The 16,173-nt window shown below is 43.8% G+C and overlaps 1 protein-coding gene across 2 annotated transcripts in view; it reads right to left on the bottom strand.

Annotated features, from left to right (window-relative positions):
- Window positions 1–812: 812 nt before the first annotated feature.
- The window catches only part of fmn2b (formin 2b), a 583,001-nt gene continuing 567,640 nt past the window's right edge, over window positions 813–16,173 (bottom strand). For both annotated transcript variants that reach the window (XM_085980275.1, XM_085980276.1), the window contains 2 exons: window positions 6,452–6,533; window positions 813–1,942 (listed from right to left, as the gene is read on the bottom strand). In XM_085980275.1, coding sequence (XP_085836401.1) covers window positions 1,892–1,942; window positions 6,452–6,533 — 133 coding nt within the window. In that variant the 3' untranslated portion in view covers window positions 813–1,891. The remainder of the gene's footprint in view (window positions 1,943–6,451; window positions 6,534–16,173) is intronic.

Below are 16,173 nucleotides of genomic sequence, written 5' to 3'. Positions count from 1 at the left end.
AAAAAGTAAAATATACTTGAATTTTATTGTTGGCATATATTACAAGTGAAAAAGGAAACCATTGGTGACCCAGACATAAAAGTATGGACTTCAAATATGCTAATATCCCTTTGTCCCAAAATAGATGGTGCTTTTCATCCTCTTTTTAACATTTTCTATCCAGATTTTTGTGTACCAATATGACTTCAGCAATTCTTGCGTCTGGTTAGTGTAATAATTACAGATAACATTAATAAATGAGCCTATTTATAATTCGGTCATGTTTACTGCTGTGCATTTGATTAATTTACAGACCATTTCACTACACATTAACATTAGGTTAAGCACATGCAAGATGACTAAATAGTGAATTCTACAGTTAAAACATAAATAAGTGAATACATTAGGCTGCACTGAGGGCATCAGAGAGAATTTTGACCTCCACTGGAAGCTTTTACTTTTGAGCACTTACTTTTGACACTCTTACTTATTCAGTTTTGTCTCCTTGCTCCTCCCTCTTGTGGTCAAGAGATTGGGGTGGGCAGACCGCTTCCAGATTACTGCCAATCTCTTGCTTGGCATCTGGGATGCAGTGGGCAGAGGGGGGCGGGGGGTGTTTGGTGAACAGTTTATTTCCAACTTTAGGTCATCATATTGCAGAAAAGCAGGTGCTGGGAAGGAGATGAAGGCCATGATTCAATTGATGGGCTTCGCAGGCACACAAAAATCTACTCAAGCTTTACTCCTGCATTGAAGGATATTACAACTGGCACAACCTCACAACTCCCCTCATTAAGGTATAGTTAAACATACCACAAAAAAACTTCTGAGTATTAGTCAAGTTTTATTTATCAGAAAAAAACCTACAGTACATTTCATATAAATTAACAGACCTCGAAAAGAAACTCCAAATAGAAATACTAAATACAGTATTGCACTTGGCGATTTTAACAGACTATTGTCAACTTACAGCATTATACAAATATAAGTTATCCTGACACAATAGAATCTAAAATCGACATGCTGTTATATACCTACATTTAAATAATTTAAATTTTGTTGTCTTATGAACAGCAATAAGACACCAAATTTACATTTAAAACACAAAATAACAATGAGGTGTACAGATAAGTGTTTATTATTATAGCTTTATAACTTAATCCTAGTAAAAGCTTAACAGCAGTGCATTTCATTGCCACAACCATCCCCAGCAGACAGAGCTCCACCTTAATACTAGGAAATGTCCACTGCAGACAAACTGTAACCCCCTCACAGCAATACCAGCTCATCCTAACCAAATCAAAAATACTCGTAACTTTTAACTGTGGTGATTAATCCCTTCAAGATGAAATTTGTCCGTGTGCATACCTTGCCAAAGTACAGCAAGTCACAGGGGTTAGAAAGTGATACTTAAGAAAATAACGGATCTATTTCTCATGCTCAGTTAATGTTTATCCATTGGACAAAAAAATCTAGAATCTGTCCAAATCATTGAATTAATTAATGCTGTCCTGGAATATATATATTTTTAATGTAAAATACGCAGTGCCAGTGAAAGGATTAAACACCTGCAATCACTGATTGTGTTGCCTTCCTCGACAAATCATCAGTTCAGTAGCTACTGACCTAAAGACCCGAAATTCCTGTATCCCTTCAGGTCTGTAGTATGCTGTGAAATGCTTTCCAGAAGATGTCGTGTCCTGTTGCTTGTCTAATGAGCATGCAGTCAATGAATGCAATGCCCTTATGTAGCAGATAAAGAGTAGTACAATCATATGGCTGAATGGACCAATCAAGTAGTGAGCGATAACATCTCTACGTAATGGGCACAGAAGAGTGTGCTAATGTGCCATTACATGGGTAGAAACGTATAAGGTAAGGGAAAAGGTGGTATGCATGTAGCCTCTAATTCCTAGGGATAAGTTTCATTAACACGTTTGTCCTTCATAGTCACTTTTGCTTTCTGTAAAATAAAAAGTGATTAAAATTTTAATTTGCTATACAGTAACTCAAATACACAAACAAGTTCAACTAAGCTGAATTGTAAATGAATACTTGTTGGGAGAGAATCACAAGAATTTGCACAAGGAACCGGGAGCTACTTTAAATGCTATTTACGTGCAGAAGCCCTTCTGCCATGATCTTATTGAATGGCAGAGCAGGCTCGAGGGGCCAAGTGGCCTATTCAGAATAGCACCAGGAGACTATGAGAGAGAGAGAGAGAATGCTATTTGAACTGCAATTTTGTTTATGATACATGCTTTGGTTAATTAAATCAAACCGTCTTGGCAACAAAATGACAACAATTTGCATTTCTATAGCGCCTTGATCGCAGTTAAACTTCCCAAGGTGCTTCACAGGAGTGTGTTATCAAACAAAATTTGACACCGAGCCACATAAGGAGATATTGGGATAGTGACCAAAATCTTGGTCATGAGGCAGGTTTTTAAAAAAGTGCTCGTTTCTAATACATATTAGGTGGACACTCCTGATCTCCCTGGGGTAGGCCACAGAAATTGTATGTGTTTTTAATCATATGTATGTTTGTCAGCATTATTTAACTTTTGAAAGATACATATTGAATTCCCTTTTCCCTGCAAGTGGATGAAAGAGTTGCACTTATGCAAGGCAGATCTTTACAATCATCTTTCCCAGCTCCTCAGAGGCCATCAATGGAAGGGCTGCAAGTCCATAAAGGAATAGCCAAAGAGCCTCATGTAATGTCATTAATAGATCCTATCTCAGGGCCCGTGGTATTAAGAGAATTAATGAAGGGTCCTATCTCTTCATTACTTAATGTATTTGAGCAAGAATAGATACGTTTCAAACTACTATAAATTGTTGTGTTTATCGATACTGCTTATGACATTTCTGTTCAATGTCCTGTGATAGAATGCTTATTCGACTGAATTTTTAAATCAGGTTATTTAATGTGTGACATTCAGTAAGCTAAAAACAGTAACCAAGGTTTTTGTATGATCCTGGTCTGCACTACAACACTTGCTGCATGTGTCAAGGCACAGGAGCGTACAGTGAGTGGTCACTGATACTGAGCACAAGAAATAGTTAAGCACAACTCAAAAATACAATCATCTTCTAGGAAAATCTAATAAAATTAAGTTTTCACATCGGGTTAAAAGTGCTGAGGAACTAGTGTCTGTTTAATTGGGGGTGGGGGGGGGGGGGTGTTCATATGCCTCGCTTTTCCGCTCTTCCCCTCCGCCTGCCATCCTATTATTTTTAAAAAGAGGAAAGGCAAAGAGAAGCAAGGCATTCCACAGTTTTAGGATCCCAGGAAAAATGAGAGAAGACGACTTGGAGACGAGTCTCGAGTGCAACTCAGTGAGGATTGGAAAGCAGAGTACAGGAAACTTTCGTTTAAACGGAGGTTAAATATCCAGAATGCTCTATCCACTGGCAAAATTCAGGAGTCGGTTCAGATAACTTTTTTTTTTAAAACTTTTAGTTGCTTTTTTTCTCCATTTGTGGCTGTGCAAGCGTGTAGCTGGAGCTGTTGCTTAGCTACAGAGATGCTTGCAAGCTGCGCCGACTGTTTTGAAGCTGTTGCTAACAGGGTTTGTTGCTTTAGACGGAGCTCTGAGCTCCGTATGTTTTAACATTAGCACTCGTTGCTCCGGCAGTGTTGATCGACCGGCACCAGCTCGGTCCCGTCAGTGCCGGATACCAGAAAGTTTCCTGTATGTAGAATGTAAAAGAACAAGGGTGCAAGACCAAAGTAGCACTATCCATGGTAGCATTGATGAAGTAGAGAAAGAGAAGAAAGACTGAGAAAGAAAGTAAGTTGTGGAACAGTGGTGAGAGAGGAACGTTCTTGATTTTCATCTACACTAAATGGAAATAAAAATCGGGAGAGATGTATAACTGGCAGCTGAATCATAGAAACATAGAAAAATAGGAGCAGGAGTCCGCCATTCAATATGATCATGGCTGATCCTCTACCTCAATACCAGATTTCCGCGCTCTCCCCATACCCCTTGATGCCTTTGCGTCTAGAAATCTATCTATCTCCTTCTTAAATATATTCAGTGACTTGGCCTCCACAGCCTTCTGTGGTAGAGAATTCCACAGGTTCACCACCCTTCGAGTGAAGACATTTCTCCTCATCTCAGTCCTAAATGTCCTACCCCGTATCCTGAGACTGTGACCCCCTCGTTCTAGAGCCCCCCCCCCCCAACCCAGCCAGGGGAAACATCCTCCCTGCATCCAGTCGGTCAGAATTTTATGCGTTTCAATGAGATCCCCTCATTCTTCGAATCGATATGGCCTGTTTCACACCATCATCCAAAAGTCAAAATTACCCCCTAGAGGTGGCAAATCAGAAACGGTGCACCCAATGACCAATAAAGGGATTTAGTTTGATGGAGGAGAACTGATAATGGCCATCTTCATATGGACATGATTAAAAAAAAAATCATGTATGCAGAGTTGTACTGAAGCAGAACCAGAATCTATAGGTTTATATTGGAGCTTGAACGAAGTGATCGGCAGGTTAATTTCTTTTATTTTAAAAAGGCTGCTTTGGATTGTAATTTTCATTAAGCTTTTCACTTTTTTTGCAATTACAGAAAAAAAAAATCTAGAATTCGGAATGTTGAGGCAAACCATCGCTGCATTTCATCCATTTGGTTTTATTTTCATTGAGTAATTGTGCGTTTCATTTGAGCTGCATGGTCTATTGAAATCTCAATTTAAAAAGAAAACAGGTTTAGAAATGCTGTTCCCCTGAAGCTAATTTTAGTTTGAACTCGAAGGGCTGATAAAAGTACACCAGTTGGTGAAACTGAACCTCTGGCGTTTCCTGAATGTTTATTTTTAGCCAGAAGAACACAATCACGCTGCTTGAGTTTCAGGTATTTTGCTAAAGCATTTTTCTTTGCTAGGTCTTTGGCATTTGTACTTTGAAAGGAAATACTTTTTTTATTATTATAAAGAGCTCAAAATTATTCTCAGCGTCATTTACAAGTCTGATTCAGGGAATGCGTAATAAAGTCAGTATCATGCTGCTACCAGGCCGCCAGTATGAAAACTGGCCCAAATGCAGGAAAATGCTGATCGCCATTGATTTCATTGGGAGTTGGAGCCATGATAATTACCTTCTAACTGTTTCTGGCGAGGGCAACGATGGAGCGGCGTAACAATCTCAGGAAAATATGGAGTGCCATGATTAACGACGCAAGTCACTTACACAATCATTTCCTCTTTCTTTTGTGCCGTTCAAGGGTCCCTACAACGTAGGTGCGTCATTAAATTCGTGCAAATCTCCAGGAAAATCTAGGGCGATAGTTCACTTCCTCAAACTATACGCCAGAGCATTATCCCTGCTTCTAGCTGACACACTGTCTGACCTGATGCATGCGCCTCGACAGAACTGGAATCCAAGGTCTCTTGGGTCTGAAGAAATTGAGCTGGGACATCCTCAACATTCAAAGCGGCTTTTTGTGCGGAGAGGGAGACGCCACCTGAAAATGAGCACAGGAGCCTCATTTCAATATTGAAATAAGGCTCCTGCACTCATTCCGGACCCTGAATCCTAAATTTGTTTTCCCCAGTCGAAGCTTCCACTGGCATTTCAGAGTCTTAACTAGTGTCCTTAATGGAGCTGCTGGAGACCACGCCAAAAAAGGACCCAAAGCTTCCAACGTTCTGTGGAGTCAGAAGGAGCAGGAATGCTCCTTAAAGGAAGTGCAAGCTACCGGCCGGCCCTCTACCCCGCTCTCAATCACCTCCATTCGCCCACACTTACCTCTGGGCCTTGGCGCAGGATGACATTTTTACAGCCCTGACAAGAGAGTTGCATCTGATGGGTGCCCGCCGCTCGCTTGATTTATTCTGATGAGGCCAGAGGATGAATTTTCTTCTTGGGCCTCTCTGTTCCAGCACATTGTGTCGCTGTGCACTGTCAGAATTGTGCCAGCTAATGAATTTAGGCCCCAATGTTTCATTGACCCCCTCGCCTCTACAATCTCAGTAGCTGCATGTGCAGACTGAATAGGGAAGAAGTCTACTTTCCTTGGAAGTACTCAAGTGACCTTTCCTCCCTGCTGCAGTCAAGCGCAGTCGCCAAGGTGCTGCGGTCCTTACTTATTAATTAAATGAATATATAAGCTAACTGCTGATTCCCAACAATGTCAAAATCCCATTGCAGCTTCAGTTGCATTTTTAAAATCATACTATTTTTCAAATGGAATGTAAATATTATATTGATAATTTCCACATTCAAGAACAGCAAAATTACATCATTTTGTTTTGGGAGTCATATCTTCCAAATGGTTTCCCGATAGCTGTTTCAACACAAGTCAATACCCAACATCCAGTTCTTCCTTCTGAGCCCTGAGTACAGTACATGCATCAGAGAAAACACAGCCATACCGAGAGTCAAATACGTGGCAAATCCCAATTATTCTCTGAGAATTGGAGTTCAGCATCTCTCAAACATATTGCACCAACTCACCATCCCAGTTTTGACTTTTTCCTTGACGGAATAAGGCCTTTCTTTCTTCTGACTATATAAATGTGCTTCTGCCTCTTTGATCCTAAAATAAAAACAAGAAAAAAAAATTATTCTACAGATGTGCAGCTCGTGTCCAAACGGCAGAAATAAGCAAGTGGGCAATGTTTTCAGCCCACGAAGTGATCACGCCAATGCCGACAAAATCTGGGTAATAAAATGCGCAGAAAGACTTTAAGCAGAAGTGGCTGTCAGAGGAAAAAATGACAGTGACTGGGCAGTATTGGTGATTTGGAAACAATCAGCTGTATATTAGACAGCAGATAGGGCCATTAAAACTTGGCTCAAATAAGGAATTAAAAGGGAGGTGGGTGGGGCAGATCCGGATAAAATGAAGGATAAAATGACCAAACGAGAGTGTTTAGGGAAAGATTTATGAAGAGTGACATACAATTTAGAGATTCCAAACTTTCATTAACTTGCTCACTATAATGTTCATACAAATAATAATGGTGGACACAATGTAGAGTATTAAGATATTACTCAGAAAAATGGTTTAATTTGCCCTCTAATAGGAAATTGCCTAAACTTGCATTACAATTTGTTCTACAAACATCACTGTTGACTGATTTACTGTACATACCATTGTGGAAAGATATTGATTGGCACGTAAAGTGCTTTGAAGTATTTGAATACATGTCGCATACAAAAATGATTTTATCCATTTGTAATGTTAAATGTCAAAGATTTGGCAACACTTACAGAAACAAATCAATTCACTGTGTTCTTGGACTAAACTAAAAAAAAAACTTCAACTGTGATGGATTTTACCAGCGTTGAACTCTTTCCTCAGAGTTTAAGTTAATGAAAAAGGAATGTTTCAGTGTGGTTTTAAAGAGCTTATCAACTGTACACATTTTACAAATTGCACCTTCGGGCTATGAACAGCAAAATATTTTTTGTGTAAATACTGGATCATTTAGCTGAAGATTCAAACAAACTCATTTCAGGCTTTAAGAAAAAAAGTTGCAAATTAATTTCTGTGTAAACCCGAACTGCTTTTAGCATTTATACCAGGGGGTAAAAATGGTTCAATCGCCAGGGAAAATTTTTGTGGCACATTTTAAAATCATATTGCATCACTATTGTCCTTCAACTGTAGCAATGAAACTGGGCTGCCATCAGGCCACTGACTTTTCTTTCAACTTCACCTCTTTCCACCAGTGATTAAAGTGAGCCAACATGCAGTCCTGGTAAAGGCAATTAGAAGCTGTCAAATGGTGCAATGTTATCATCCAGTTATCATCCGCTTCCTGAAACGGCAGGGATATAGCCCAAGATACGACAAGTACCAATCAGCAGGAGGTTCAGGTAGCAGGTGGGGTTAGAAAGTCATAGAAAGCGTGATTGGTCGAATGGTAAATTGCAACATTTGGTGGGTGCAGGGATAGAGACACATCCCAAAAGATGTGATGAGGGGATGGGAGAGGCACAAAGGGGGACTGAAGGGAATACATTTAGAGTTGCATAGAGGGCACTGTGAGCATCCTGTGTGACTTCTGATGTGAAATATCTCTGTTAAAGGGTAGTTGTTAATCCTGAGGCACACCAAACCCATTCATCACCTCATAACACAAGGTCATAGGTTTCAGACCATTGGAGGCAAGGATCTACCAGATGGCAATTGTCCTGTTGCTGTGAGCATGGATAACATGCATTTGAGTAAATCTGTAATAGCATTTGAAGTTTAAAACTCAAATTGAATATCTGTAATAGACCCATTTGTAGTCACAAAAATCATGCCAAGTGTTGTGAACGGGGTTGAGGGTCTTCGGTTATGTGGAGAAGCTGGAATTGTTCTCCTTGGAGCAGAGGAAGGTTAAGCAGAGATATAATAGAGGCATTCAAAAGTATGAGTGGTTTTGTTAAAGTGAATAAGGAGAAACTGTTTCCACTGGCAGGAGGGTTGGTAGTCAGAGGACACAGATTTAAGATAATTAGCAAAAGAACCAGAGGCGAGATGAGGAAAAGTTTTTATGCAACAAATTAAGATGATCTGGAATGCACTACCTGAAAGGGTGGTGGAAGAACATTCAATAATAACTTTCAAATGATTCTTACAGCTGGAGTTATACAAAGGATGAGACAATGCAATTGTGAATATTGGTCCAGAAATATCTCTCAACTAAACATAATGCAGACGCTAGTCGATTCGAAAGAAAATTCATACAACTTACACTTGTATAGCACCTTTATGTAACAAGATGTCCCAAAGCACTTCACAGGTATTTTGTCAGTAATTTAACATTTTGTAATATTGTTGTGCTTCTAACATAATTGAACATTTGACACAACTTCCAGTTATATTAAAGAGTTCATTTCAAGAACTAAATGAACCTTCAGGTAGCAGTTGCTAGCAGATCGTAGGACTGGCTATGTAAGTTCATGCAAAACTCATCACGTTTCCTCAGCAAATTGCTTATGTCCACTTCAATGATTCTTTAATACTTTGCTGCGTATGTATTGTGAGCGCAGTGTCTGAACAATCGGAGTCAAAGCTCGACGTGGATGCCTGATGGGCATCTTCTGCTCACAAAAGTTTAAGGCAACCTGATACCCATAACTAAATAGATGGTGGTCAGGCAGTCTGTTTGAAAGTTATAAAAAAACTTCTCTTGTAAATCTCTGGGCACATTCCAAAACAATTAAACTCTCAATTAGCAGAAATCTGCTCAAACCAGAGTTCCAAAAGATGTCTTCTTGTGGGGATGGGGGGTGGCAGAAGAACTGAGTTTACTGATTACGCGAGTCGTAATAACAGATTCTACCAGTGGTAATTGGGAAAATTTCCTTATTGCTCACCACTCAAACCCATGCTTCGAGCAATGCGAGAAAGACTTGGGCACTAAAGTGCATTATGTCGACAAAACAGCAGAATTGCTGGTTAGGAGGGGAAACAAAAATACTGGCTAACCTGCATTGCATCTGCAATGTAGTCTTTCTGCCCCTATAATTGGGACATTGCAGAGGGGAACCCTCAGGAAACACCCAATTTTTGGTGTGATTCTGTGTATACAAATTAATGGCGAGTTTATTCAGCACTCCCCTGGTACTGAGCGCGACAGCGGGAGAGATGCAGGTGCATGCTGTCAGGGATGCAGTGTGGCAACCAAAGGCACAATATCTGAGCTTTCACTATGCTGTCAGTCAGGTGTACTGCCTCAGGCACAGCTAGCAAGTGCTGACTCATGAGTAGTGCCTCAAGAGGCTGCAGGGAGACACTGATGGAGCAGTGCCATCTCCAAGAGGATGATGTCTAGTCAATATTCAGCAGTCTGGACGACACTGCCAGTAGCCATCACCATCACCCCGGCAAAAATCTTTATGCTTCCAGCTCCTTCGAGACAAGCTATTGGAAACATAGACTGTGCCTCACAGTTCACTGCTCACAAATGCATCTCGCTTTGTTTTAGGATGATCTTCACAATATTGTGCAAGAAAAGGCTGCACTATTCTACGGCACTGCTGGCTATCCACAGGTACAAGGGGTAATCGATTGCATGCATATAGCCATCTGGGTCCCTGTCATACATGAACATAAAGGGGGGCTACTAATGTTGCTTTAAAGACTGGAGCGCCAGGCATTAATACAAGATGCATCTAGCAAAGTGCCCAAGTTGCCGCTTTGAAGGAACCTCAAATGTACAAAAGAAACTAGCCCAAAGCACCTTCAGTAAAACCATCTTTAGCACTTCCTCCACTTCCGTCAATGCTCATCTTTTGTTGTGGTACTGCAATATTCTACACAAAGGCATTCTCAGCAGAATATATATATCAAGTGCATTAACTTTATTGAGTAATAAGTGAATGGCATCAGTGAACCGCCCATCCCTCTAAATGATGTGGAAAGATTAAGGCCCAGAATTTGCTGTAACCGGTCAATGAACGGTGCCCGCCGTAAGTTAGACTTGCCCGTGCCTGTTTAACCTCCATGATATTTTGGGCCAGAAATTAGGATCGGGTGCTTGCCGCGCGTGCAAGCCCCCGATCTGCACTCACCCTGCGCGCTGACATCTGAAGCCCGGGCCTGCTTGCATTTCCTGTCACTGGCCCGGTTCCGATGTCGGCGCGATGTGCTTACCTGATCAAGCGGCATAGTTAGTGCGATGTGCCGGCTGGGATCAGGTGAGCACTCTGCAGCCAATCAGGGGAGGGGAAACTCATTCATGAGTTTGATAGTAAAGACTGTCAAACTCATGAAAAGTACGGGCGCCCAAAAGACTAGTTTAACTTTAATTAAAATTTAAAAAAAACATCCCAATAATTAAATAAACTATAAATAACTTTAACAAACTATTTAAAACAATTAATAAAATTTGAAATTTTTTTTTTTACGAATTCGGGTCTAAAAATAAACTTACCTTACTGTAAAGTCCTTAAAAACAATGAAGCTGTGGAAAAAATGTAATAATTTTAAATAATAGACCACTTACCTTCAAGAATCCATTGCTTACGCCTCCTTTTTTCATTTCCAAAAAGTTCAGTCCCTTGCACACGCGCAAACCTGTCTAAACGAAGGAAGTTCAACGCGTGCGCGCAGAGTCCTGCGCGCACGCGTTGGACCTCTTAACCCCTTGGTTCGATGGAGAGGAAATGCCGGTTTCCCGCACATGCGCTGTGCATGCTGGAATCCGGCACTTCCAACGGGCCCACGCGTGAGTACACCGTCCGTACTCACGCGTTGGGACCGGAATTACTGGCCCATCGTCCTGCAAATTGCTGGAAGTGGGCATCTGAGTGAACAGGGCAAGCAACTGTGTATCATCTTAATCAATCAGATTGAAGGATTGGTAAATGAACAGCGCAGTCTGAACCAGGAAGTGTCAGTCAGAATAGTGAATTCAATGTCAAATCAGGTAGAGAGAGAGAAATAAAGGGCTGAATGTTTACTTTGCTGTCGGGATGGGTGCAGTGGGGGGGGCGCCAAGGATCAGGTCGGGAACCCGGAAGGTGGAGAGGCGTGTTTTGCATTGGCGTTTTAACAAAGCCACTGCAATTGAATCAAACACCCAGGTTTCTCCACCAATTAACTGGAGCGGGTCCAATGATGTCACGGATGACTCGACTTCAGCTGAGCTATTTAAAAAGAGCAATTCACGGGTTTCATTTGAAAGCAGGTGGAGGCGGAAGCCAGATTGAGGGAGGGGGGAATTGCTTGAGCTATAACAATTTGACAATACTAAATCCTTAATTATCCAGAGTCAAAGGCAGAAAGCAGCCCCCAGATATTACTCCAAGGAGCAAGGGCCCGCAGGGACCTCCTGTACCCTGCTGATGGAAGGAAGAGGCCAGCATCACTGACTAAAACTGCATGGCTGCAGATAGCAGAAGTGAGCAGCAGCAGTGTTGTTCACAGGACATGGATCCAGTGTAGCAAACGCTTTAACATCATGAGGTCAGGAAAGGCGAGTGCAATGCCACATTGCCCTACATCCTGATGTGCGCGTCACCCCAACCCTCTCAATCCTACGTGGCAAACAGCAGTCACTCATGTTGACTTGATGTCAGCAGCCAGTAAAATATGATCATGTGCATAATGGTAACTTAAAACATTCATATCATAACAGTTCTAATTCAAGTCTTTACTCTCACACAGGCCCAGTAAAGGCCTCCCCCTCCCCCCCCCCCCCCCCAAACCACTGTCCAGCGAGAAGAGGAAGACGACTCCTCAGAGGAAGCTGCGGACTCTGAGGGTGAACCCTCACATGACCCACGTGCACCCAGCATCAGCGCAGATACGCACACGCCGGAGGGTCCAGTAAGAGAGAGAGTAGTGTTGTCACCTGGTGTCTCACAGATTACGTGACCAAGAGCAGATGGTGGAGATAGCAGTGGAGAGTCCTTGTCGGAGGGCGCAGGACACTCCAGGCAGTGCTCAGCTGGACAAAGATGCTGAGCCTCGGGGGTCGGAGACAAAGTGGATGATTCTTGAGGAGCAACAAAAAATGCGGGAGGCTCTGGCAGTTTTTCCAGCCGTGATGTGCTGGATTGCGGGGAGAATGGAGGAGTCCATCTCCAACATGAGCAGCACGATGTTGCAGGCCATGGCTATGATGTGTTCATCCATGGAAAGGATGGCCACCTGCATCAAATGGGCCAGTCGAACGAGTGCATGCTTGCTGTGAACAAAAGCCTCCAGACTCTGATTCTATCCATCCTAGATATCCATATCAAGGATGGATAGAAACCTAGCATTGGCTCTTAATCACCCCACTGATGTGCAGCAAAGTGCCCTCCAGTTCCTTGTTAGCAGGGAAGTGCGGGTGGGCCATGATAGGAATAATGGTGAGAGGGGACATGGAAGTGGGGGCTCTGCTCAAAAAACTCCCACTTCTCACCCGTTTGCACCCCCCCCCACCCCTCGCCAGTCAGAGCCCCACATGCTGCCTCGTATCCCAATGGTCGAGTCTATCCCTGCACAGGTGCAGGAGGAGTAGCCTTTGGCGTGGCCCTCACAGGCTCAAAAATCCAGAGGACATCCACCAAAAGTGTATAAGCAGTCAGAGCAGGGAAGTGAACAGCCTGCCTCTATCTTTGCTGAATCTAGAGGTTTTTTTTAAAAACTTGTTCATGGGATTTAGGTTTCGCTGGCAAGGCCAGCATTTATTGCCCATCCCTAATTGCCCTTGAGAAGGTGGTGGTGAGCCACCTTCTTGAACTGCTGCAGTCCGTGTGGTGAAGGTACTCCCACAGTGCTGTTGAGGGAGTTCCAGAATTTTGACCCAGCGACGACGAAGGATCGACGATATACTTCTAAGTCAGGATGGTGTGTGACTTGGAGGGGAACTTGGAGGTGGTGGTGTTCCCATGCACCTGCTGCCCTTGTCCTTCTAGGTGGAAGAGGTCACGGGTTTGGGAAGTGCTGTCGAAGAGCCTTGGCGAGTTGCTGCAGTGCATTTTGTAGATGGTACACACTGCAGCCACGGTGTGCTGGTGGTGGAGGGAGTGAATGTTTAAGGGTGGTGGATGGGGTGCCAATCAAGCAGGCTGCTGTGTCTTGGATGATGTCGAGCTTCTTGAGTGTTGTTGGAGCTGCACTCATCTAGGCAAGTAGAGAGTATTGCATCACACTCCTTACTTCTGCCTTGTAGATGGTGGAAAGGTTTTGGGCAGTCAGGTGGAGAGACACTCACCACAGAATACCCAGTCTCTGACCTGCTCTTGTTGCCACAGTATTTATGTGGCTGGTCCAGTTAAGTTTCTGGTCAATGGTGACCCCCCAGGATATTGATGGTGGGGGATTTGGTGATGGTAATGTCGTTGAATGCCAAGGGGCAGTGGTTGGATGCTCACTTGTTGGAGATAGTCATTGCCTGGCACTTCTGTGGCGCGAATGTTACCTGCCACTTATCAGCCCAAACCTGAATGTCATCTAAGTCTTGCTGCATGTGGGCATGGGCAGTTTCATTATCTGAGGAGTTGTGAATGGCACTGAACACTGTGCAGTCATCAGCGAACATCACCATTTCTGACCTTATGATGGAGGGAAGGTTATTGATGAAGCAGCTGAAGATGGTGGGGCCGAGGACACTGCCCTGAGGAACTCCTACAGTGATGTCCTGGGGCTGTGATGATTGACCTCCAACCACCACAATCATCTTCCTTTGTGCTAGGTATGACTCCAGCCAGTGGAGCATTCCCCCCCCCCCCCCGATTCCCATTGACTTCAGTTTTACTAGGGCTCCTTGATGCCACACGCTGTCAAATGCTGCCTTGATGTCTAGGGCAATCACTCTCACCTCACCTCTGTTGTCCATGTTTTGGCCAAGGCTGTAATGAGGGCTGGAGCTGAGTGGTTGTGGTGGAACCAAATTGGGCATCAGTGAGCAGGTTATTGGTGAGTAAGTGCTGCTTGATACCATTGTCGACAACACTGTTGATGACACCTTCCATCACTTTGATGATTGAGAGTAGACTGATGAGGCGGTAATTGGCCAGATTGGATTTGTCCTGTTTTTTGTGGACAGGACATATCTGGGCAGTTTTCCACATTGTCGGATAGATGCCAGTGTTATAGCTGTACTGGAACAGCTTGAATAGAGGCGCAGCTAGTTCTGGAAGACAAGTCTTCAGCACGACAGTCGGGATGTTGTCGGGCCCATAGCCCTTGCTGTATCCAGTGCACTCAGCCGTTTAGTGATATCACGGAGTGAATCAAATTGGCTGAAGACTGGCTTCTGTGATGGTGGGGACGTCAGGAGGAGGCCGATATGGATCATCCACTTGGCATTTCTGGCTGAAGATGGTTGCAAACGCTTCAGCTTTGTCAGATTCTGGGCTCCACCATCATTGAGGATGGGGATATCATGGAGCCTCCTCCTCCTGTTAGTTGTTTAATGGTCCACCACCATTCACGACTGGATGTGGCAGGACTGCAGAGCTTTGACCTGATCCATTGATTATGGGATCGCTTAGCCCTGTCAAAAGCATGCTGCTTCCACTTTTTGGCATGCATATAGTTCTGTGTTGCAGCTTCTCCAGGTTGGCACCACATTTTTAGGTACACCTGGTGCTGCTCCTGGCATGCTCTTTGGCACTCCTTATTGAACCAGGGTTGGTCCCCTGGCTTGATGGTAATGGTAGAGTGAGGGATATGCAGACTAATGATCTGGAGATGTGAGTTCAAATCCCACCACGGCAGCTGGGGAATTTAAATTCAGTTAATTAAATAAATCTGGAATAAAAAGCTAGTATCAGTAATGGTGACTATGAAACTATCGGATTGTGGTTAAAAACCCACCTTTAGAGCAGGATCGACCTTGACCGACTACGGACACAACAACGGCACACCCGGCCCAGTCAACCCGGCAAAATCCTCCTCACCAACGTCTGAGGACTTGTGCCAAAATTGGGAGAGCTGTCCCATGGACTAATCAAGCAACAGCCTGACATAGTTATACTCACCTTTCAGCCAATGTCCCAAACTCCAAACTTTCCCACCAGAACAGACCCACCAGGGGTGGTATACTGTCCTCAACATTGACTCCGGGCCCCATGAAGTCTCATGGCTTCAGGTCAAGCATGGGCAAGGAAATCTCACGCTGATTACCACCTTACAGATTGTGGTGGAGTACAATTCTGTGGCTGCTGATGGCCCACAGCGCCTCATGGATGCCCAGTTTTGAGCTGCTAGATCTGTTCTGAATCTATCCCATTTAGCACGGTGGTAGTGCCACACAACACGATGGAGGGCATCTTCAATTTGAAGACGGGACTTTGTCTCCACAATGACTGTGCGGTGGTCACTGCTAGCAATGCTGTCATGGGCAGATGCATCTGCGACAGGTAGATTGGTGAGGACGAGGTCAAGTAGGTTTTTCCTTCGTGTTGGTTCTCAGCACCTGTCGCAGGCCCAGACTGGCAGCTATGTCCTTCAGGACTCGGCCAGCTCAATCAGTAGTGGTGCTACCAAGCCACTCTTGGTGATGGACATTGAAGTCCCCCACACAGGGTACATTCTGTGCCCTTGCTGCTCTCAGTGCTTCTTGCAAGTGGTGTTCAACGTGGAGGAATACTGTTTCATCAGCTGAGGGAGGGCGGTAGGTGGTAATCAGCGTGAGATTTCCTTGCCCATGCTTGACCTGAAGCCATGAGACTTCATGGGGCCCGGAGTCAATGTTGAGGACAGTATACCACCCCTGGTGGGTCTGTTCTGGTGGGAAAGT

The sequence above is a fragment of the Somniosus microcephalus genome, chromosome 3 (genome assembly GCF_052327205.1).
Source record: "Somniosus microcephalus isolate GS21.2 chromosome 3, FLI_Smic_1.0, whole genome shotgun sequence".
Taxonomy (NCBI): domain Eukaryota; kingdom Metazoa; phylum Chordata; class Chondrichthyes; order Squaliformes; family Somniosidae; genus Somniosus; species Somniosus microcephalus.
This window is presented reverse-complemented; position numbering and strand designations above follow the sequence as displayed.